Source organism: Diabrotica virgifera, chromosome 7, assembly GCF_917563875.1.
Source record: "Diabrotica virgifera virgifera chromosome 7, PGI_DIABVI_V3a".
Lineage (NCBI taxonomy): Eukaryota > Metazoa > Arthropoda > Insecta > Coleoptera > Chrysomelidae > Diabrotica > Diabrotica virgifera.
In genome coordinates this window covers 101890969-101915923 of record NC_065449.1, presented here as the reverse complement: position 1 = coordinate 101915923, position 24955 = coordinate 101890969, and the positions used below count along the sequence as shown (strand labels likewise).

At 32.4% G+C, this 24955-nt stretch overlaps 1 protein-coding gene across 3 annotated transcripts in view; it reads left to right on the top strand.

The window, feature by feature from the left end:
- Positions 1-24214, top strand: part of LOC114332385 (fatty-acid amide hydrolase 2-A) — a 180156-nt gene extending 155942 nt beyond the window's left edge. For all 3 annotated transcript variants that reach the window (XM_028282174.2, XM_028282173.2, XM_028282172.2), the window contains exon 9: positions 21431-24214. In XM_028282174.2, the coding sequence (XP_028137975.1) occupies positions 21431-21712 (282 nt within the window). In that variant the 3' untranslated portion in view covers positions 21713-24214. The remainder of the gene's footprint in view (positions 1-21430) is intronic.
- Positions 24215-24955: the final 741 nt, after the last annotated feature.

Genomic DNA, 24955 nt, shown 5'->3' with positions numbered 1-24955 from the left:
AGAGTCGAAAAACAGTGTATGGATATGAAAGAAGAGGACAAAAACGGCATAAGCCGAGTTGGAAAAAACATTTAGAGCAACAACGTTCGATCTTCAAGCTATTCTACCCGTTCCGTTTGCTGGTGATTCTCAGATATATTACAAGAGCCATCTAAATGTTTACAATTTTACAATTTATGATGGATCTACTCGAGACGGTTATTGCTATGTCTGGGATGAAACTCATGTTAGCAAAGGTAGTTCTGAGATTGGGTCAAGCCTGCTTGAATATTTACTAAACATACCCAAAATTGTAAGCCACATAGCTTCCTTTTCTGACACATGCGGCGGTCAAAACAGACATTAAAAAAGTTCCACTGCGATGCTCTATGCCGTCAATACAATTGATAATCTTCAAATCATCGACTTAAATTTTGTAGAATCAGGTCATTCGTACCTGGAAGCGGATTAAATGCACTCTACAATCGAGAGACTCGGGCACATAAACAAACACTCGGGAGTGGTCTCTATTGATTTCAGCTGCTAGGATGAAACCTAGACTATTGGGACCGTGCAAGTTCGGAAAAGCGACACCTAGTTTCATAGCTCAGCAACATTTTTCGCACTTTTAATTATATTGACCAATTATATTAGTCCTGGTTGCTGGATACTTGTCAAGGACATAGCCCAAAAAAAAATATAAGAAGAAAAAGTAATATTGAGGTTATGTTATTAAAAGGTAAACAATTATTGTATGTAGTAAATAAAATTAATTATTAAAATGCAGTACTGCAAGCAAAATACAATTATTTAAATTTAATTATATGATAATTGCATATTATATCAATTTGCAATCCAGAAGCATTTTCAATCCAGTTGGATTTTTGCAAGATTGGGCTGAATCCAGCTGGATCCAGCAAAATGTGGAATCAAAATAAAAACACGATTTTAATGTTTTTTTTGTGTGTATGCCAAATTTTTAAACAACAGAAACATGAATTATTTAGTTTTTTGAAAGTGATACCTTAAAAACATAGGCCTTATCTACTTCGCACAGAACTGCACATATAGCCGGTTGCGGAGAAATCCCTTCCGGCCTCTGTTCTGGTAGGTTTTATGGTCATCAAATAGTCATAGACCATTGACAAACGATCGCCTTTCACTCCTTCGGTCTCATAAACCGCCGTTTCCTTTTCCAAAGTCCAAAATCTTTTCGTAATCTTTTTGACCCAGTTTTTTTGGCTATAAATGTTTTCTCTTTCTCGTTTCAATTCAATCTCAAGTTCTTGTTCCAAAGTAAAATTCACGGGCTTCGGATTAGTTGGCCCATCTTCTTCCATTATCTCTTGCACTGGTTCCTCAGTTACTTGTTTATTTATACGAATAAACAATTTTTTCATCTGTTGTCGCATTACATTCTTTTTCGGCATGGGGAAGTAACCAGGATTGTTTAGTCCTTCGTCATACTTTTTTTTATTTTGTCAATACAATAATGTACCTGTAATCTCAGAGAGGCGCCGTTCCGTGATTCTGTTGCGTAGTACTTCCGATAGATCGGCATTAAGGCTAGCGTCCTGGCTATTTAGTTTGTCCAAGACAAATTTCATGGTTGTGTCGGCCGTTAACAAAGTGGACTCTATTCTACAAAGAGCTTCTACAGCCGGTTAAAAGTGGCGATTAACTCATTGATTATTGACCACTCGCCAGCAGAGAATTTTATCGTAGAATCAATGTATATCAACGCTTTATCGAGTCAAACTTTTAAGCTATAGAAACTTTCCAGCATACTGAGCTACTGCCAGCGCGATAGAATGGCAAGTTGCCGACTCACGGCTTTGAATAAAGAGGCTAATGAAGACATTAAGTAACTTATTTCGAATTTGACACGTTTGCGGATGCGCGCTGCTGGATCCAGCACGGTTTGCTGGATGCAGCATGTAAAAAAAGCGCTGGATTGCTGGATCCAGCAATTGCAATCTCTAATATCAATATTGTGGAGAAACATAATTTTTCTTTTTCAATGACAGTAGGTATGAAATATACGTCAATTTGACAATTTCAATTGACAATATGATTTATTTAAGAAAGTTGCAAGATTTCTCCGCTATTCGCGCACGATCGTTTCTCGTATCCCCTCCAAGTACTTGCACACGGCGAATACCAAGTTATTCATTTCCAAAATCAAGTGGTTGCGATTTCAGAAAGAAAATACATTCATAGTTCAATATAAATACGATCTATGTTCAGAAAGTTTTTTGAAACTTGATATTACACACAACAGAAGACGATTTAGCCGACCAAAGAACTGGACTTCTGTTCAGCTTAAATCTAAATATCCCAGTCGCATTCCTATTTCTGACAAAAAGAAACCTTGTTTATTTACTCAATAAAAAAATTATTCCCGAAGAGTTCAGAATTTGCATTATTATAGTCTTTCATCGACATCGGATTCAACGCAGTTAGCAGTACACAAGGAGAGAGACGCTTCCACTCTATACAGAACTAAGATATATACTAAGATCGAGGCTGCAAAGTACCTTTTTCATTTTTACAAAAGTAGTTCAACATTTTCATTCGGCTTTTAATTTCTCCGGTTGGATTCCAGGTCTCATTGATATTACTGCCGAGGTGTGGTCCTTTTCATGGGAATTTTTCAGTGCGTCACAAATGATAGAAAAAAAGGTAAGTCCGTGATAATATACATTTATAACATTTATTCTAACATGACATTTTAGTTAAATCTGACAGTTGTCACATTTTATTTGCAATTTTGGCATAAAAACAAATCAATTGTGTTTATTGCATTTATAAAATGGTATTTTCTTTGATTTGTATAGACTTATAAATTGTACAGATTATATTCGTAGATATAATATATAATTCGTAAATAATTTTTTTTTCGATTATAGCGCCATCTATCGACAACTAGAATAAATGTTATAAATGTCTGTAATCACAGACGTGCCTTTTTTTCTGTCACAATTTAATGCGTTAGAAGGAAATCGAAAAACTGTGACGCACTGAAAGATGTCTATGAGAAAAAGAATACACGAGTTTCTCTACTCTGTCCAGTATTGAATCTCCGACTTTTATACCGTCATCCTTTATATAATTTTGTTTGCGAATTATCCTATATTTAGTTTTCTTAACGTTGAGTTTTACTCCATACTGATGTTTATTAGACTTTCAAGGTCTTCTCCGCGGTTAGCCGGCACTAAGGTATTGTCGGCGTAACTAATATTGTTCACAGTTACTCCATTCACCATAAAACCATCTGTTGTCTCCATTTTTTTTTTTGGGAGGTGGGAATCTTCTCAAGACCGTCTGGGAAGCTGTCCAGGTGTGTCGCATTCGGTCCGTCCTATCTGTATCTTGACGGGCCACCTACTGACTAAACCCACCTCCTCTTTCTCCAGCCGACGGGTCTGGGACCGCCCTTAGCGAGCATATCTGACCCGTCGACCTTACTCATAGCTCTCATCTGGCACTCTTAGCGTGCATTCCATGGATTAGTTGCCCCCGGCCGCCCCCAGCCTGTTGTCTCCATTAAGGCTTCCTTAAATATTTACAGTAGGTTTAAATAAGTAAATAAGAAACCTACATTATGTTTATATGGAATTAAGCAACAATTGATCGTAATGAAAATTACTAATGTTTGACGTTTCGATTTCCACTCCGGAAATCGTTTTCAAAAAAGATTGTTTTAAAACATTCCGCGAAAATGTATAACCAACAAAGTTGTTAGCAGGTTATGTTTTTCCAAAATTGACGATTGACTTACTTAACCCTTAACTTGTAGGCAACAGCCTGCTTTTAGTGGAAAGTAATTTGAAAAAAATTGAGGGTAGTGTTTGTACCCTGGGGATATCAAATTCTGTAGATTACATGTTTGTGCATTGTGTGTTGCATATGTATTGTTGGTATATATTCTTGTTGTTGACTTCTACTTTTAGTATTGGCAACCAAAATCTGCTAAATTCTGCTGATGGGTTTGCTACACATTTTTCTTCATTAAGTAGGATGAGGGCTGATTCTTTCTCTTTTTCATGTCTGTTTCTTTCATGATTATTAATGCATCTTTATATTGTACTCTGTACTATGTCCGTCCCACCTTGACTTTACAGTACACGAACATACGGCAATATGGTTTTTCTCATGAGCATTTTTCAGTGCGTCACAGTTTTTCGATTTCTTTATAACGCATTAAATTGTATATGACAGAAAAAAGGCACGTCGGTGATTACTTTGGTAATTATTCTAGTTCGGTGATTATTCTAGTTGTTGATAGAAGGCGCTATAATAGAAAAAAATGTATTTACTAATTATATAATATATCTACGAATATAATCTGTACAATTTATAAGACTATATAAATCAAAGAAAATACCATTTTATAAATGCAATAAAGACAATTGATTTGTTTTTATGCCCAATTGCAAATAAAATTTGACAACTGTCAGATTTAACTAAAATGTCATGTTAGAATAAATGTTATAAATGTATATTTATCACGGACTTACCTTTTTTTCTATCATTTGTAACGCACTGAAAAATCCTCATGAAAAGAACCATACAATCATTATGGGAGTTTTTAAAGCGGCGATGCCGATTTTCTTCAAAAGAATTTTCAATCGGACATTACCAAGGTCCTAAAAATGTAGGTCCCTAAAAATGTTAAATTAAAACTAGCCCGTTACAGTCAGGTAAAACAATATTTTTCATTGTTTTTCTTTTTGTTGTGAGTGATAGTCATTTTCGAAAAGTAATCAGCAATTTTATAGTCGATATGCGTAATAACTTTTTTGGTTAAGAATGTTAGAATATTCAACATTAAAAGTGGATGTTGTTCTATGGTTGTTAATTTATGTATTGACAGTATAGGCAGTTCTGAAGTAATGTCAAGAAAAATATAAAATAGATTGTCAGTCAAGTTTACGTAAAGTTTTATATTGTCCTACAGTTGAGAATAAATAAATTATAATTGTTGATGGTCAGTTTACGTAAATTAAATTATAACAAAGAATATCAAATAAGCTTAAAATTATTACTGATAACTAGACTTAGGCAAATATGCAAATTGCATATTTTGCATATTATGCATAAAAAATGCAAAAATTTACAATTTCGCATATATTTACATAAATGTGCATAAAGTGCATATAATTTGAAATTTTGGTTGTAACTATAGATACATATCTTTTTATATTCAGGTAACAAATGGCTTGAAAATCTCAATATTTGATTTTGTTTTATAATAACTTGGTAGTCAAATTTTTGGTATCGGTATCGGAATGTAGTAACTAATAAAAAATACCGGCTTATACATAGCTTTGTCACGTTTTGTCCTTGATACAAGGGTTCCAACATCTGCCAGTTAATACCTCTAGGTAAAAATTTTTATTTTGACGGTCCATTTCCCTTTTGTTGTAAAATAAGCCGTGAACAAATGTCTTTGTAATTGTCAATAATTATTGTGCTTTGAAAATGCCGAAAATAAACAGTTCATTGCCATTAATAAAATCAAACTATAGTGTTGTTTAGAAAACATTACATTTTTAATAAATAATTAGACAGTACATTTTTAATAAAAGAATTTGAATCATTCTGTCAAAACATTAAAAGTAATACATAGATAGGTATTGGGAAGGAAATTTTCCAAGAATTAAAAAAACCAGGAAAATAAACAGTGGTTACCAGTTAACAGGTTCTTTCTGAAGTGGTTCAAGTAGGTTCTAGCTGGGACATTTCCGAACCACTTAATTTAGAACCAACTATTTTAGTATCTAAATTAAAAAAAAAAAAAAAATTAAAATTTTGAACACCGTTCGATAATTTATTGTTACCGGGTGGTTCGCCAAAATAAGCGGCATATTGTGTAACTCGCTTTTTTCTTAAGTCCTTTACATACTGTGTTTCAAATTGTGTTGCCAAAGTTAAGTTATACAATATAGATGAATGTACGCCAATTAACATTAATTAAAAAAAAGTATTTTTACAATCATTCTATGCAATTTTAATGTCAAAATATCAACTCCGAGGCTGTAACCCACCTTGGTTTTTGATCTGTTTTATAGTATTACACACTGAAAAGTTACAAAAGTGCAGATTATTTTATCAATAATTAATTAAAAACCCAATGTAATTTAAAACTGTCAAATTAATAATTTTCATTTTTAAAATTAAACCATAAAAATCTACTACTAAAAACTGTAACCAACTTTGTGCATCAACACCGAGGCCTCATGAAAATATATGAAAATTTAGGCCAAACTGCACTATACTGTATGGCAGGCAGCTTGACAAGAGAGGAACGCTTCAGTCTAGCCCAAATTGTGGAAGAAAGTGGACGAACATAATATCGTTAAGCGATAGAAAATTTTTCAAGGTGTCTTAAGCTAAGCGTATGTTTTTATACAGTCAACACCGAAGCCTTCGTAAAAGCTTAATTTTGCTAATTTTTTAATATGTTTTTCTTCTAAGTATGCGCTATAAAGTTTTTTTTGACACACGATGAATAAAGCAGAATTATTTTTAATATTTTGTAGAAAGTAGAATTAAAAATGTATGAAATCATCAACACCGAAGCAATCAACTCCGAAGCCCAGTCGTGCCTCGGAGTTGACGAACGTGTCTCGGAGTTGTTTAAAGTGTGTGAATGGTCATTCTTAAACTAAAAAAATACAATTTAGATTTAGTCTGATATAGGAAAAGGATTACTGGGTAAGCTGTCAAGATGTTTCGGTCGGTTTGGTAATTATCTTCTTTTTATAGAAAATGGCTCGTATACACTGGAGTACGACGGAAAAATGAAGGCGAAAGTCCCCAAAATCGTTAAATAAAGATTTTATGAAAGAAAGTAATTTTTTATGCAGCTATGCTTATTTCTGTAAGAATATACCATTTTGAGTAGTCTTCTCTAATGTTGATAAAAGAGACATCTGCTGTCTATTAGGCACATTATGTGAAAACATGGAGCTCATGTGTGGAAGCGGATAACGAATAATTATGTTGACATAGAGAAAATGGAGAAAAGACAGAAGAATGTGTAGAAAGGAAATGCCAAGATTGTGTTCAAAAGTAGATTAGATTTTTGAAGTTTAACGGAAAAGACACGGCTACATATTGGAAAGTTTTGTCAACACGATGGCCGGTCTAAATCAACTCCGACGCAATTGATATTTTACCTATTTTTCATGTTTTTCTGTAGTACTTTATATCAAAATGGAAGTGTTTTGTATAATTTTATTACATACCAGTTTTTATTTAATTGTTACGATCCTAAATTTCAATTAACAGAGAATTACGTCAACACCGTGGACACTTGTCAACTCCGAAGTCACAACATTTCCGTTTTTCGGAAAATATTTAAAAATGATCTCTGCTGGTATCATGGGTAAGTTGAATAGCTCATTTTATAAAAAAATTTAAAAATGAACTAATTCTAAACCATGTTTTAAATTAAAATTCCCTACCTCGAAATTGCCGTCTATTTTGGCGAATCACCCTACCACAATTCGAAATAATATCATTTATTTGTTAAAATATTTAGATATTTAATTACGTAAGCTTGGTTTGTAAAATACATAGTAACTACATGTTAATTAATACGACATCTGAAGATTGTAAATAAAAATATTGTAAATATTGTTTTTATTACCTGCATATTTTCTAGATAAACATGCATATTTTTCGTTAAAATACTGCATAATTATGCGCATATTTCATACATTTTTATTTGCATATTTGCCTAAGTCTACTGATAACATTTTATTGAGTAACTCATTGCTTATTTGGAAAATTTGGATCCTAATTGCAGTTTATTGTATTCTTAATGACTGATTTCCAAGATGAAATTAATGTAATTTTAATGTGATTATACCCTACGACAGTGGCAGTGAAAGTGAGGAAGGTGGGATTACAGAAAGAAGCTAAAATAATTAGTTTGAATGTATTTTCTACAACCGTGTTAAAAATGCAATTTTTAGCACTCCATACGAGCGTTAAAAATGCTACTTTAAGTCACTAGTGCTTTAAAAATTTTAAGGCACTGCAGTTCGTATTGACCGTATACGCTGTGAGCACGTACGTAGAGGGGATATTTACAAATTCGCGAGCGCCAGTAGTGACAAGTCTGTAAACCTTTACCGGAAATTTGACATAAATGTCAAAGTGATTAATTTAAAATTAAAATTAAAAACATTAATTATAAAAAATATTAGTTGGTCAAAGCTGTGGTATATGTTTTTACCTTAAACATACCTACGTTTTAAATACTGAATTAAGTTTTTTTAATGTTCCGTAATATGTAATTATAAATTAATCTTAGCGACATCTACACGATAATTGTGAAAGTATCCGAAGTAAGAAATTCATATTTTATCAATAGAACGTCAAAATGATTAGCAAAATCTTAAAAAAATCGATTACAATTTAATTACTTTTTTGCGTTGTAAATATTAAGCGATAACAATTAAATAATAAATTTAAAAATTACCGGTGAAAGTTGAATTAGTAGTCCGCTAGGAGCGACACCAGCGAAGCTCAGAGCGTATAGACAATTTTAATGTAATGTCAAAAAAATATAAAAATGGAATGTCAATCAAGTTCAAGTAAAAGTTTTTGTAGATATTGTCCTGTAATTACGTTTGTAGAAAAAATATTGTATGATATGCGTGTTAAAAAGTACATTTTTAAGGCACTCATGTGCCTTAAACTTTCACATGCGTGCCTTAAACGTGTACTTTCAACACTTATATTATAAATAACTATTTAATTATTTCTGTAGGTACCTACGTATTTATTAAGGTTTAACATATATTTATGCGCTTAAATACATTATTATATAAATGTTTTATACAAAATTATTTTTATTTTGTTCACATAAAGGTATTTTTCGAAAAAAAAATGTCTTAGAACCTTTGACAGCCACAAAATGTCAATAATATTAATTCCTAAGTTATTAATAGTTATCCTATAAAAAAAAGTATGTTTACTTAAAACCTGTTTCTTGTACAAGGCGGGACGCACATTAGCTGTCCCAGGCTGTTTACATATCTGAGATATGTCGAAGTCTCTGATTTTGATATATATTCTCTGTTCATTTATCCTGACACTTAGTGATCTTGCAGTTTCTCCCACGTAGAAATTGTTGCATTCATAGGGTATTTTATTCATGTAGTTCTTTGATATCTCTTGTGTGTTGTTGGGTTTGGTTTTGGACAGGATATATCTCAGTGCATTGGTTGTTTTGAATGTTGTGATATTGTGCTTATTTATTTTATTATTTTTTTATTTCCTTTCTCTAATATTGTGTATTAACATTGTTTATAAATGACAATGGGTAGTCATTTTTGGTTAAACCTTTGTGGGTTTTTTCCTTCCTGAAATGCATTTTCATTAGAGCAGGTGTTTCGGGTTTTATCATAATCATTTGATAATTATTTTTTACGTTGTGGTTTGAGTGGCAATTTAAATATTTCTTGGCATGGGTTGGTTTTCTGTAAACTTTTGTTGTATATCCTGTGTCATCTTTTGGGGTTAACATATCCAGAAAATGAATTTAATTGATGTTTCCTTTTTCTCCACATACTGTGGGTTGTTTGTCTTGTTTATGTACAGCTATCAATCTTGGAAAAACATTACTTGCTATCACCTTCTTTGGTTCATTTTCCAAGAATTTTTTAAAACCATCAATTGTGGCTTAATCAAACATTCTATTTAACTTGCCACAAGAAAATAGTTTCAGGACCCTTTTAAGAAATCTACAAATAAGATTTTTTGTTAAGAAAAAAAAACAGTTGGCTAATTATAGTACCATTATTCTTACACAATTTCTTTAAAAGTTCATTCCTCACTCTTTATTTATTGAAGCAGACGATGGAACTCCATTAACCGTTAACACGTCATTTCTACATGATCTTCAGCGATTTTGTCATGCCAGGAACCTACCACTTAATAAACAATGGTTTCAGTAGGACGAGACAACCTGTCACACGGTCAGGGAGTCTCTTCGAATGTTGCGCAGTCATTTTGAGGATCGCCTTATTTCGCGTGACAGTGATTTTCCATACCCATCGTACTCACCATTTCCAGACGTAACGTCGCCTGAGCCTACATATGGGGAATGCTGAAGGAGGCTGTTTTTCGTACCTTCCACCATCTGACATTCCGGAATTACCGATTAAAATTCAAGATTTTTTCGTGCCATTCAACAGCCTTCGTTCACTCACATGATTGAAAACCTTCGTGAACGCTACGAAAAATGCTCGAAATTGCTCGAATATCTGTTTTATCGGGAACGTCAATTACACAAAGAGTAATTAGCATTCACGATTAGTCCTTATAAGGATCTATCTACGCTGACTGAAGAGGCACTCTTCCAAATTTGAGTTGAGCAAAATCCTTAATCACATCTTCAAAATCTGTTTTTGAACATATCAAATTATATCGACATTAGTAGTCCAAGTAATGAAGCTTAAATTCGCTGAAAATTCGAGAATAAGTAGTGGATAGTCCAAGGATCAAAATCTATATAAGGCCGAAAGGCGCTTTAACCGTGGGGGTGGTTGCCACCCCATGTCGGGGGTGGAAAGTTTTTATTTTATTTTGACCGCCAAAGTTGTTAAAAACATTAATTCTAAGCCAAAAACGTTCTATACATTTTTTTGATAAAATTAATAGTTTTCGATTTATTCGCTATCGAAAGTCTTAGTTTTATAACGAAAAAATCAATGTTTTTAGTCAGTTTTCTGCTAATAATTCAAACATTTTTCGTTTTATCAAAAGAGCTTTGCTTAACAAAAATGTACCTTTAAAAAATAAACAAAACGATTTTTTTTAATTTCTTTAAGACCAATAGTAATCGAGCTAAACTTTATTATATGTTAGCTCTTCCTCGTCAAATGCTAAATATTGTATGTTCAAAGTCAAAAGACGAGAAAACTATGCATTTTTCGAGGATAACTTGTTTAAACTAATTTGAAGTATTTAGAAATATATATCTCCTGAAATAAAAAAGTAGTCTCTAGCTCAAAAATTAAGTGACTTATAATAAAAAAAAATGTCAGTCCATATTTTTTTCAACGAAAAAGTGATGGGAAACTTCACCCTACTCACCACCCTAATTAAAATTATTCATCGACCTTATTTGGTCTTCTTTATTTATGTATTATTAATAGGTTCAAGAGGTTTGACCGGCTTATAATAAATAGTTTTTAAATAAATGGAGTTAAAAGCGAATAACGAATTTTTGTAGTTTGGCAAAAAATGCCTTTTTCTTCATAATAGAAAGATTATCATCAGAGATACGAAAAAATATTTAAATAAAAAATTGTAGATTATTTAATTTTCAAGAAAGCGGTGTAACAAAATTTTTTTCACGGTAAAAATTGAGTGAGCTATTCACAGTTAAAACTTATAATAACATGCAAAAACCACCTTTACCAACCCTTTCAAAGTCACCTCTTTTTGTGACTGAGTATTTTAAAAGGATTTATTATTGATATCCTTATAGAGCCTATAAAAACCTACAAAATTTTTTTTTAACAAACTTTCTAGGATAAAAAATAAAAAAGCTACGGTTAAAAAATCAATATATTTTTTTGAAAAAAAAAAGGAGAATTCCAATTGGAAGCATAATAATGTAAGTTAGCGATGTTTTTAGTCCTTGGACTTACCTATTCTTCTTTATTTATGCATTATTAATAGATTTCAGAAGTTTGACTGGCTTATAATGATTAGTTTTTAAAAAACTGGAGTTAACAACGAATAACGAATTTTTGTAGTTTTGTAAAAAACGCCATTTTCTTCAGAATAGAAAGATTAGCATCAGAGATACGAAAAAATGTTTAAATATGAAATTGTAGGTTATTTAATTCTTGAGAATTTGGTTTAAAAAACTTTTTTCTACGACAAAAATTGAGTAAATCGTAAATGAGTATAATATCGAAAAACATTGATTTTTTCGATATAAAACTAACACTTTCGATAGCGAATAAATCAAAAACTATTAATTCTATCAAAAAAATGTATAGAACATTTTTTGCTTAAAATGAATGTTTTTATCAACTTTTGCGGTCAAAATGTAATAAAAATTTTTCACCCCCTAGATGGAGTGGCAACCACCCCCATGGTAAAAGCGCCTTTTGCTATCATATAGATTTTGATCCTTGGACTATCCACTACTTATCTTTAAATTTTCAAGCAAATCTACCCATTCTGTAAAAATTTCGAGGTGAAAAGCTTCAGTTCCTGGACTATAGCAACAAACTGTTTAATCTCTCTTAAAGCATTGTACTTCTTAATTCATTTTTTATTCGTTTTAATTTGGAGAAGTAGCGTTCCCCACTGCAGTTTGTTACCATCATGCTTAAAAACATTCTCGGTGCCATTTCTACATTAGGAAAGATGTATTTAATTTTGTTATCTTTTAAAAGATGATATATTTCCAGAATACTATTAGTTCCTTCATTTTTACTTTGATTAATTTTCAAGTATTCTGATAGATGCAGACATTTCAATTCTAACTCTTTCTCGTTTACGTCTTCATAATGTTGGGGCCACAGTAACGTTTAATGCCGTTAATTACCGCGTTATTTGACTAACGCGTTAGGTGTAGCCATGACTTAGCGCGCTAATTTGTTAATGCCATTATTAATGCCGTTAAACGTTAGGCGATAGATCGGGTGTCGGTTTCTTTCGACACTACAAAGGAGTTACTCCGTTACTCATCGCGTTGTTGTGGCTACACTTGCACTGTTTCAACAAGTTCTAGCTTGCAGCGCAGCAGAGTAATTTGTTTTGTAAAATAGGTACATACTATTCTACGAAAATGGAATGGAGTGGGGTAATAAGAAAATAATTGAATTTTTAACAGTGTTTGAAACAGAACCTTGTTTATGGGATCCCGACAAAAATCACATAAAAATCGTGGTGTTCATGGTGACGCTTGGCGTATAATTGTGCAATCATTATCTTTTCCAGCGACGGTAGAAGATTTGAAAAAGAAAAAAGACACACTTATGGGATAATTATATACAGAATATACCTCATTCGTTCCCATGCCAGATTTTACCGATTTATTATATTTATTTAAATGGGTCCTATATTATATACTATAGGACCCATTTAAATAAATATAAAAAATCGTTAAAATCTGGCATGGGAACAAATGATGTATATTTATAAAACAAGCTAGTTTGCATTTGATGTCATTACCGTGTTCGTTTTCTGTGCATTTTTATCATCCACCATCTTGTTTTGAGTCTTGGTTTTTGTTTGATCCGTTTATAAAATAATAAATTCATAAAATAATAATTAGCACTCATAAAATATAACAGCTCCGACTTCCATCTTGAAATTATTGGATTAAAAAACGCGTTTTCTGCTGACTACGCGCTAAAATAAGTGTGGCCAGTCACTTTAACGCGCAGTTTATTCCATCATTTTTGGTGTGTTAATTAATGCGATAATGGACGTTAGACGTTAACGTTACTGTGGCCCCAACATTATAGATAATTCAGCAAATTCTTAGCAACTGTTTCTCAACTCTTCAGAATTCAGAGTTTTCAAGGCAACAAATAATCTAAAGCGTTGAATATTGTTCTTTTACGAACTTATTCGCCGTTTTAGATGAACGCCCAGGGTATCAAGTATGGGGACAAAGGTTACGACTCTGAATTTTTATTTTCCATTCAGTTTGACTGATGGTGCAGAGTCATCAGAAAAAGACTGGCGTGAGATTCCACGTCTAGTTTTTTGAGATAGGTCTTTATAATCAGATTCCGGGTATTTTTCTTTGGCGGACTAAATCATCAAGTGTAGTAAACAAATTAATTGCAACGTCCAGTGTTATTGTTTCTTTCTGAAGATAATTGCTTGTTTGATCTATTCTTTCCAATATATTGCTCCAAATTTCTGTTAGTATAATATATTCTACTTTTAAAATTTTTTTGGGCAGACTGAGGACTTATGCTCTAGTTTCTTGTGCCTTTTCTATATCTGTGGCGATGGTTATCAAAGCTTCTATAATTTCTTCATGGCCTACATGCAAGGCGCTATTTTTTTTATATTTATAGTTTCGGTGATATTCTTTCATATTCCTTTGTGGTTAGAGTTTAGCCCGATCAAAGAACAATCTGACCCAAAAAAAATAAATAAGGGATGAAAATTTGGGAATAGTTGAAATTGTCTATTATTATATAAGAAAAAGTTTACAATTCTACATCCCCTCCATTTTACAAAAATGGAGGGGAATACCCCCTCTCGAAGGTGAAAAATATACATTCAAAATAAGTCCGGAATTGGATAAAATGACTAATTCTAAGCAACTTTTGTTCTATAGAGTTGTTTCCCTAAGTCAATACTTTTCGAGTTATTTGCAAGTGAATATATTCATTTTTAACAGAAAAAAAAACATGTTTTTGGACAGTTTTTCGGAGATAACTCAAAAAATAAGTATTTCATCGAAAAAAATATGCTTAGCAAAAATATAGCTTATAAAAAACTGAAAAAATGGTGTATGATTGAGGTCTGTAGACCCAGTAGAAGCAGAGTTGTAGCTAATGAAAAGTAGGTTCTCCTTCATCAAATTCCAAATCAAATATTTCAATGTGAAATAACTCAAAAACGGAGCACTTTTCGGGGAAAATTCATGTCAGCTTTTTTAAAGTGTTTAAAAAAAGGTTTATTTTTGTTTTTTAAAAAAACTTGTAGCATTAAAAGTAAGTGAGTTACGCTCAAAATATTGTTGGTCCCTTTTATTTTTTGGTAAAAAAATCGCGAAAGTCACCCCCTAATTAGCATCACAAATAAATTTTATCATTACCACTTCACAAATTACTTTGCTTATGTATTATTTATATGATCTGTAAGTTTCATCGGTTCAAAGTGCTTATTTTTGAAAAAGCTGTAGTTAAAATGGCTTGAACGAGTAACTAATCACGAGCTTAGGCAAATTTTGAACAGCCATAACCAATTTTTGTCTAACAAGAAAACAAAAAAGCAAAAATATTCAGAAAAGAAAAACGTACATTTTATTACTCTTTAAGATTTTTGGTATTACTAATAATTTTTAAGTTAATTCCATGAATAATTCCATTATTTTTCAAAATTAAAAAAAAATGTTTTATTTTAAACCCAATTTTTTTTTCAAAAAACGAGCACTTTCAACCAATTAAACTTATAGATAATATAAACAATCATCATAATCATGGCTTATTCACTCCTGGCTGAGTGTTTGCCGCCCTTTTGGGCTCTCTGATTCATTTGTTGCGGAGAATCAGTCAGCTGTTGTCTTTTATTATTATAGCAGCGTGTGTGACTTGGCTTTGTCTACAATTTTCCTCCATTCTTTCCGGTCCTTACAACGCTCCTTCCAATTGTAGATTCTCAGCTTCTTTATGTCTGTTAAGACTTGATCTCTCCATCTTGTTTTGGGTCTTCCCTTTGGTCTCTTTGTTGTTGGTCTCCAGCCAGTTATTCGCTTTAGCGTAGAGTCTGGGTTAGCTCTTTCTGTGTGTCCCAGCCACCTGAGCCTTTGCGCCTTCACGAACTTGATTATGTCTTCACCCTGGATGACTTCTTTAATTTCTTCATTTGTTAATCTTCTAAATTCGCCTACACTTATCCTCACCGATCCCATTATTCGTCGAATTATCTTTCTCTCTAAGATTTCTAATCTCATTTCATCTTTTTGTGTTAGGCACATCGTCTCTGCACCATAGGTGATCACTGGCCTGATTGCAGTCTTGTAAATGTGTTTTTCTTTCAATAATTTTTGGTAGTTCCAATAGGTTTTATTACCCAGTAGGATGCGTTCATTTATTTCATCCGTTCTATCATTTCTGCCATTCATCATCACTCCCAAATATTTGAAACGGTCTACACTTTCAAATGTATATGCTCCAAGCTTAATTTCTTTCTCGATGTTCGTATTCTATCTTGAGCACTTGAGGTATTTCGTTTTGCTTTGGCAAAACCTCTCTTCTTTGCTTCTTTATCTAGTATTAATATTATATTCTGCATGGTTTTTAAATCTCTAGTAACCAGTGCAATATCGTCTGCATACGCTATCAGTTGGGCTGAAGATTCGATAATTGTTCCCCTAATTTTGGCTGCTCTTACTGCACCCTCTATGGCAATGTTAAATAATGTTGTTGATAGGGAGTCTCCGTGTCTGACACCTACCTCCATTTGTACTTCATCTGACGGGCCTTCCCTTGTTAAGATTCGTGCCTTGGATTCCTTCATCGTCATTTTCGTGAGACTTACTAGTTTTTCTTAAATGCCTAGTTGCTTCATATCATTAATTAGCTCCTCCCTTATTACACTGCCAAAGGCTTGCTTGTAGTCAATAAACAGTATATGTAGATTCCATGCTCATAACTTTTTTCGACGATTTGCGTTACAATGTGTATTGCATCTATTGTTGACTTACCTTCTCTGAATCCATGTTGGTATTCACCTATTTTTGTTCTCGTTTCTTTTTCTATTCTTTGTCTGATCAAATTAGTTAAGATTTTGTACATTGTATTTAATAGCGTGATTCCCCTGTAGTTAGTGCATTTCGTCTTGTCACCTTTTTTAGGGATTGGTGTTATCAGACCGCAATTCCAGTCGTTCGGCATGCGTTCTTCTTCCCATATTCGTTCTATCAGCTTGTGGATTCTGTGGGCTAGTTCCTCTCCCCCTTTCTTGAATAACTCATTTATAATGTCGTCTGGTCCTGCTGCTTTCCTTGTCTTTAATCTGTTTATGGTCGCCAATGCTTCGTTGTATAAGGGGGGCTCCGATTGTTCTTCATTCCTATTTTCTGTTTGTTCTTCATTTTTTTGCATTTTCAGCATCGCCTTTCTTTTTGAACAATTATCTATAGTGTGTTTCCCATTCCTTTTTTTCAATATTTGCCGGTATCTTTTTCTTATTCTGTGCTTTTATGTGTTTATATAGTCTTGCATTATCGTTACTATTAGCTTCGAGTTCCAGCAGTAAGTCTTCAATCCATTTCTTCTTTTTAGTTCTGCAACATTTGTCTGACTCTTTCTTTTTCTCTTTATAGTGTAGGAGATCTTCTTGTTTCCCTGTGATCAACCACCTGTGTCTTGCTTGGTCCTTGCCTTTACTAGCTTGCTCGCATTCTTCATCGTACCAATCTTTTCTTTTATTGTCTTTCATTAGTCCTATCGTCTCCTCTGCTGCTGTTAAGAGACTATATTTTATGTCTTCCCATGTTTCATCTATGTCCGATGGTTTTAGGACTAGTAGTTTTTCTTCCAACTTAGTGCAGAATTTTCTGTTTGCATTATCTGTGTTTAGTTTTGACCCATTCCACCTCTTTCTTTTCTTTTTGTCGTTTTTGTCTTTAAGTATCTTCAATATCATGTCGCTTATCACCAAAATGTGATCCGAATCAGCATTGGCTCCCCTGTAGGACCTCACATTCTGTACAAATGTTCTCCAATATAAACAATACATAAGTAAAATAATTTGTGAAGCGGTAACGATTAATTTTATTTGGGAAGCTAATTAGGGGGTGATTTTCGCGATTTTCGTACCAAAAAATTAAAGGGACCAAAAATATGTTGAGCGTAACTCACTTATTTTTTTATATTTAATTATTTTGGTATAAAATTAGCCAGACTTATTTTTCATTTATAAAATATAAAAAGAGCATTTTTTTATGATCCAATATAAATAAATTGATTGTTCAAATTCTCACACCCTAGGATAAATGTTATTATGTTAGTAAAATGTGTGTGTTTCTGTTTAGTGCATTTTTTATATGTATATATTTTTTTAATTATATTTTTTGTTTTTTAATGCTTTATTTATGTAGTCTTTTGTTTAGTTTTAATTCTTTTTTTCATTAATTTTTTTATTTGTTTATCGTTATTTTATTTTTTTTAAACTTTTTTTTTAATTTCTTTTATGTTAATTTTTTCGTGAACACACTTACAATAATATTTTGTATCGCAGAATTGCTTCCAATGGTGTTAGTTTTTTTACAATTTCATTTTGCAACGAATTAATTTTTAATGTTTTTAATTTTAAGTTAAAAAAAAACAATTTTAAAAAAAGGTTTAAAATAAACCTTTTTTAAACACTTTAAAAAAGTTGTAATGAATTTTCCCCGAAAAGTGCTCTGTTTTTTGGTTATTTCACATTGAAATATTCGATTTGGAATTTGACGAAGAAGAACCTACTTTTCATTAGCTACAGCTCTGCTTCTACTGAGTCTGCAGACCTTACGCGTACACCATTTTTTTCAATTTTTTATAAGCTAAAGATTTACTAAGAATATTTTTTTCGCTACAATACTTACTTTTTGAGTTATCTGCGAAGAACCGTCCAAAAACATGTTTTTTTTTTGTTAAAAATGAACATATTCACTCGCAAATAACTCAAAAAGTATTGAATTATTGAAAAAACTCTATATAACAAAAGTTGCTTAGAATTAGTCATTTTATCCAATTCCAGGCCTATTTTGTCCGTATATTTTTTCACTTCCGAGAAAATATTTTTCACCCCGTATTTCCCAATTTTTGTAAAATGGAGGGGATGTAGAATTGTAAACTTTTTCTTATATAATAATAGACAATTTCAACTACCTATTCCCAAATTTTCTTTCTTTCTTTCTTTCTCCCCTTCCTTATACCCTTTCAGGTGTCGGATTTGGGTTTAATTTAGCTACATATTCACCCATCTCTTCCATTCTTTTCGGTCCTGTGCTATTAGTTTCATTTCTTCTAACGTTTTCTGTTTAATTTTTCCTGCTTCTACTATTTGCTGTATCCATTTTTTCTTCGGCCTGCCTTTTTTCTTTTTTGTAATATTCCTTGTTTCGTGAATTTTCCTTGCTAGTCTACTAGGTTTCATTCTCATCAGATGTCCATACCAGTTTAATTGCCTCTTTATTATTTTATTCATTATTGGTTCTTGTTTAGTTATCCCTCTTATTGTCTCATTTCTTATTCTATCCCATTTTGTCTTTCCGGCTATAGCACGTAAATGTCTCATCTCAATTGCATTTATCCTACTATTATGCTTTTTCTGTAAAGTCCAATTTTCGCTCGTATACAGTATCGTCGGTATCACAATCGTATTATATATTTTAATTTTTGTTTCGTGGGACAATTCTTTTTTCCTCAGAATTGGCGCTAGTGCGTAGTACAGTTTGTTTGATTTTTTAGTTCTGTTTGTTATTTCGAGGTCTATTTTCCCATCATTGGTAATTATACTTCCAAGATAATCATATGCTGTAACTATTTCCAGTTGAGTATTTTTGCATTTTATAATTACTTCATTTTCTTCCTTTTCGCCGATGACCATTATTTTACTTTTCTCGATGTTTATTTCCATTTTTAATTTCTCTATTTCTTCTGTCCATATATTTATGAGTTTTTGCATTTTTGTCACGGAATCTGCTATAAGGACTATGTAATCCGCATACAATAGGGCTTCTATTTTTATTGGCTGTAATCTTTGATATCCTATTGTTGTCTGTATTTGGTTCGTTCTTTCTCCAGTATTTCTAGTCAATTCATTCATGACTATTATGAATAGTAGCGGACTAAGACTGTCTCCTTGCTTGATACCTCTTTCCCAATTGAATTCTTCAGATCTTTCTCCTGCTATCTGTACACGTCCTTTTACTACTCCGTATATATTTTCAATTATTTTTATCAGTGTACTTGGTACTTTCATGTTCTGCAAGCATTTCCATATAATTTGTCTTTCTATAGAGTCGAATGCTGCCCTTAGATCTATGAATGCTAGAATGAGCTTTCCCCCCGAGTCAATACTTCTTTCTATTATATTTCTAATGATGTAAATGTTATCGTTTGTCTGTCTTTCTGGTCTAAACGCTGCTTGTTCTTCTCCCAGTTCTTTTTCTACCTCTTGTCTTAGCCTCTTCTCTACTATTTTCGTGTATATTTTAAAACATACCGATGATAAACATATTGCTCTATAATTTTCGCAGTTGACGTGTTCTCCCTTTTTGTATATTGGCACTATAAGGTTACTTTGCCAGTCTTTTGGGATTTGCTGCTTTTCCCATGCCTCTTTGTATATTTTCAACAACCAGTTTATCCCTTCTTCTCCCATGTACTTGACCATTTCCGGGTCTATGTCATCATCCCCTCCAGCTTTACCTATTTTTACGTTTGATACTTCCAATATTACTTCTTCTCTATTTATTTGCTCTAATTCTTTGTTCTCGTTATCTTGATATGTTTCATTTCTATCATCTATTATTGCATTTCTAAATTTGTTTTCATAGTATTCTTTCCATACTTTAGCTATTTGTTCTGGAGTTGTTTGGATTTGGTTTGTTGTATCCCTTACGGCTGTTATTTCTTTATGTTTTCCTTTCTTCATATGTCTGATTGTTGTCCAGAAGCTTCTATTATTTGTTACATAGTTTTGTTGTAATTCTTCTCCAAACTCTTCCCACGTCTTTGTTTTTACTTGTTTTATGGTGTTTTTCGCTAATCGTCTCAGCCTTTTGTATTCTTCTTTATCTTCTTCCAGTTCGGTCTCAATGTATTTTTTCCATGCTATTTTCTTTTTCTTCACTGCTGTTTTAACTTCATTGTTCCACCATCTCGTTCTTTTATGGAGTTTGTTATGTTTTCTGATTCCACATATTTCTGTTGCTGTAGAATTTATGACTACTTTGAAGGCGTTCCATCTTTCTTCCAGTGTCCATGCCTCTTTTTGGTTTTCTAGTTGTCTTAATCTTCTATTTGTTTCTTTTTTGTAATGTTCTCGCACCTGTTCTAATTTGAGCTTATTTACTTTTACTCTTTGGTAATCTTTTCTTTCCACCTCCTTTATTTTTTCATCCTCGAGTTTTGCAGTAACCATCCTGTGCTCTGTAGCTAGTTCCGGTTCCTTTTCAGTTAAGACGTTATGTATTTTATCTTCTAGGTTTATCGTATAAACTATGTAATCTATCAAACTTTTCGCTCTTCTCTCTTCCGCCACGAACGTATATTTGTCTTCGATGTTTTGGTTTGTAAATGTGTTTCCTATTAGTAGGTCATTTGCTTGGCAAAAATCTAGCATTTTGATACCATTCCTGTTCAAACCTTTATTTTCATCCTTCCTTTATTTTTTTGGAAGTTTTCGTAACATTTTGTGTTCCCTGATCGGGCTAGTTATACAGCTGTACATAACTGTATGCTGGTATCTAAAATATATATTTTTTATATTTCACGTATATTTTTTCCGTGCTTAGATAACCAATTCGGTTATCATTTAGTAATCGAGTAGAGACTAGGGGGCCGTGGGCACGTACCTAGTGTGCCCAGTGGAAAAGAAGGGCTTGTCTATATGATGTATACTAAACAGATCAATAATAATAAACATTTCAATATTCATTTCAGTACTGTTTATTTAATCGCATAATGTGAAAATATTTTAGTAATATTCTTTTTTTTTTTAATTTTAGGCCAAGCTTGGTGATAATGGCGTTCTTTTATATCCATCTGCTCCATTTCCAGCCAGTTATCACCACGCTGCTTATCTACGACCATGGAATTTCCATTACTTTGTGATTTGGAACGTACTTAAATTTCCTGTTACGCAGGTACCCATGGGTCTCAATAAAGAAGGATTACCAGTTGGTATTCAAGTAGTAGCAGCACCCTACCAGGATCACTTATGTATAGTCGTAGCAAAAGAATTAGAAAAAGCATTCGGCGGTTACGTACCACCCTTCGAAACATCTTAGGTCTAATTATTTATTAACCGGTTTCAATTTAAAATAATAATGTTGTAGGAAATAAAGTCTATTAATTAATTATTAATCATCTAAATTTTATTTGGTATTGAGAGAGAGTTGTATGGAAAATACTTTCGAAGGTTGTCTTTTTAAGTTTTGATAAAAAGGAAATGGACAAGTTCGAAACAAAGTGTTTTATGCTTTTGGAAATATTCGCTCCTTAAGGTCAATACATTTTTACATAATAAGATCAAACCAATTCTGGAAACATTGTTTCCGCTACACCGTGGTAGTTTTCTCTTTGAAAAAAAAATGAGAGCATTGTCGTGATAACGAATGATGCGACGCTTTTCCTTATTTTGACACTATTGGCAAACAAATTTTTATATGCCATTCTTAGCATTAGCAATTCGTCAATCCTCTAAATAAATTGTTGTGATGTGTCCAGTACAATAGAAGAAACAAGCGAAAATATTCTTGAAAGTTCTCCGTAAAAGAAAAACTTCAGTTTTGAGTTGAGGTTTTTGTAATTTGTACAAATTATATGGATACCAATTTGACCTGACCTCACACCTAAGTGTTCCTGCAAAATCGATTGTATCACATCTGATATATGCCAAAAGATGTCCCCTATCAGTTTCTAAGTCACATGACGATCTTATTTACACATGTTGTGCACAGCATCGATCTTTGGCGGAACAGCAACCAATTTTGATCGACCTACAGGACATTCATCTCTGACGGACAAAAGACGAAAGTCTTCAAATCAAATGTTAAACAGTTTTCTGTAATGGTGTTTCATTACCAAAGATTATAGGAACCTATTATATCGTTGTTGTTGAGTAAGGCCTTTTTAAAAATCATAAAAAATCATTTAAATCTTCACTGGCGATTTGTTTTGCTAATTTTTTTCTTCGAAACGTTCATTTCACTACACTTTAACAACCCTTGAGTTGCCACTGGCTTTGCAATAAAAACTTGAATGTCCACGAATACAGTGACACTACAACTCAGTAACATCATAATATATGGGTCGATAATTTTTTATAAACATCTACACAGCATTTCGACCCAAGCTTTCGTTATTTGTCTTTTCATCAAGTAAAAGGTCCAAATATTATAAAAGTGGGGTTCTACATTTATTTGTATTGGCAGATATTGGGACCGTGCAAGTTCGGAAAAGCGACACCTGGTTTCTTCGCTCTGCACTTTTATTCGAACTTCTAATTATATTGGCCAATCATATGGTCCTGGTTGCTGGATAATTGTCAAGGCCATAGTCCAAAAAAATAATAAGAAGAAAAAATAAGATTCAGGTTATGTTATTAAAACGTAAACAATTGTATGTGGTAAATAAAATTAGTTATTAAAATGCAGTAATGCAAACAAAATACAATTAATTACATTTACCTTTATATAATAATTGCATATCATATCAATATTGTGGAGCAATATATAATTTTTCTTCTTCATTAACAGTAGATATGAAATATACGTCACTTTGACAATTTCAATTGACAATGAATTATTTAAGAAAGTTACAATATTTCTCCGCTATTCTCGCACGATCGTTTCTCGTATCGCCTCCAAGTACTTGCACACCGCGAATAATAAAAGAAAACCTATTAATCCCAAATTCAATAGTGTTTTTTTCTTACATAAAATGGAACCTCTGTACCAAGTTTTAAGAGTCCAGGGTGTTCCTTCAACAAAAAAAGCAGAATAGTATCGGAAAAAGGAAACTCATTGATCCAAAATACAGCAGGTTTATTCCTTATTACTCTTTCTCAGAGGCATCTTTCAGTGCGTCACAGTTTTTCGATTTCTTTCTAACGCATTAAGTTGGAAGTGACAGAAAAAGGTACGTCCGTGATCACAGTCATTTATATCATTTATTCTAGTTGTTGATATGGCGCTATAATCGAAAAAAAAAATGATTTACGAATTATATATACGACTATAATCTGTACAATTTATAAAACTATACAAATCAAAGCCAATACCATTTTATAAATGCAATAAACACAATTGATTTGTTTTTATAGCAAATTGCAAATAAAAGGGTTATACTGCGATACCCTTTTCATATTTGGCTGATTACGATTCTGACAACTGTCACATTTAACTTAAATGTCATGTTAGACAAAATGTTATAAATGTGTATTATCACGGACTTACCTTTTTTTAGGTCACTTGTAACGTACTGAAAAATGCCTCTGAGAAGGACCATATCACGAGGAACATAATGTACAGTGAGTCCCTGAATCTTTACCCGTGCGTCATCATTTAAAGCATACGAAATAAGTCGATGATAAGTCGGAAATTGAAATTTACTAAACGCAACAGCAACAAGTCACTTACTGTCACTTGCTGTTGCGTTTAGTAAATTTCAATTCCCGACTTATCATCGACTTATTTCGTATGCTTTAAATGACGACGCACGGGTAAAGATTCAGGGACTCAACTGTACTAAGTGTCAAGACTCTAGGACTTTGTTTCCAAAAAAAAGAACACGTTGACAGCTATTTGACAACCTAACTGAAGAAATTGACAAACTCAAATTGATAAATTTACTTTTGAAAAATAACTAATAAAACAAATGTTGCCTTAGTTAAATCGAACCTGTATTTTAATACGTTGAAAATTTTTGATGTCGTTATTTTTGACGCACTTGAAACGAAAGTTGAAACATATTTTTAATCGACAACAATGCTGGTAGATGGAAATCTATACTAAATTAGGATTTCAATATAAAAGACGTTAATATTTTATTTTGAAATATTTTTTATACTCAGGGTAGATATTTATAAATTTGATGGGGTTAATTATTTAGAAAATTAGGATCTAAATTTGTTGTTTTTTTTTTGTATTCATAAGAGATATAGTTTTGGATAAAATAATAAATGTAATACACAAATCAAATAGACTTTTATTTAATCAGATACTATTACCTAACATCGACATTAATAAGAGAAGTGGGATACAGAATTTTAAGTGACTATTGGCAGTAATTTATCCTATACATAAGAAAGAAATATCATTGCTAAACGTTGGCTGAAAATATACAAGACACTAGAAAATATACTAAATAAAATAATAAACCAAAAAGAAGGTGGGAAGCAAAAAGAAGTAGGAATGGGCATTACAGCAATACAAGAACTAAGAGGTCTGGACAATGGAAACATAAGAACAAACAAGGCGGTGATTTTCTACAGTTGAAACCAGACATTAAACATGAATTTGGTACAGGTT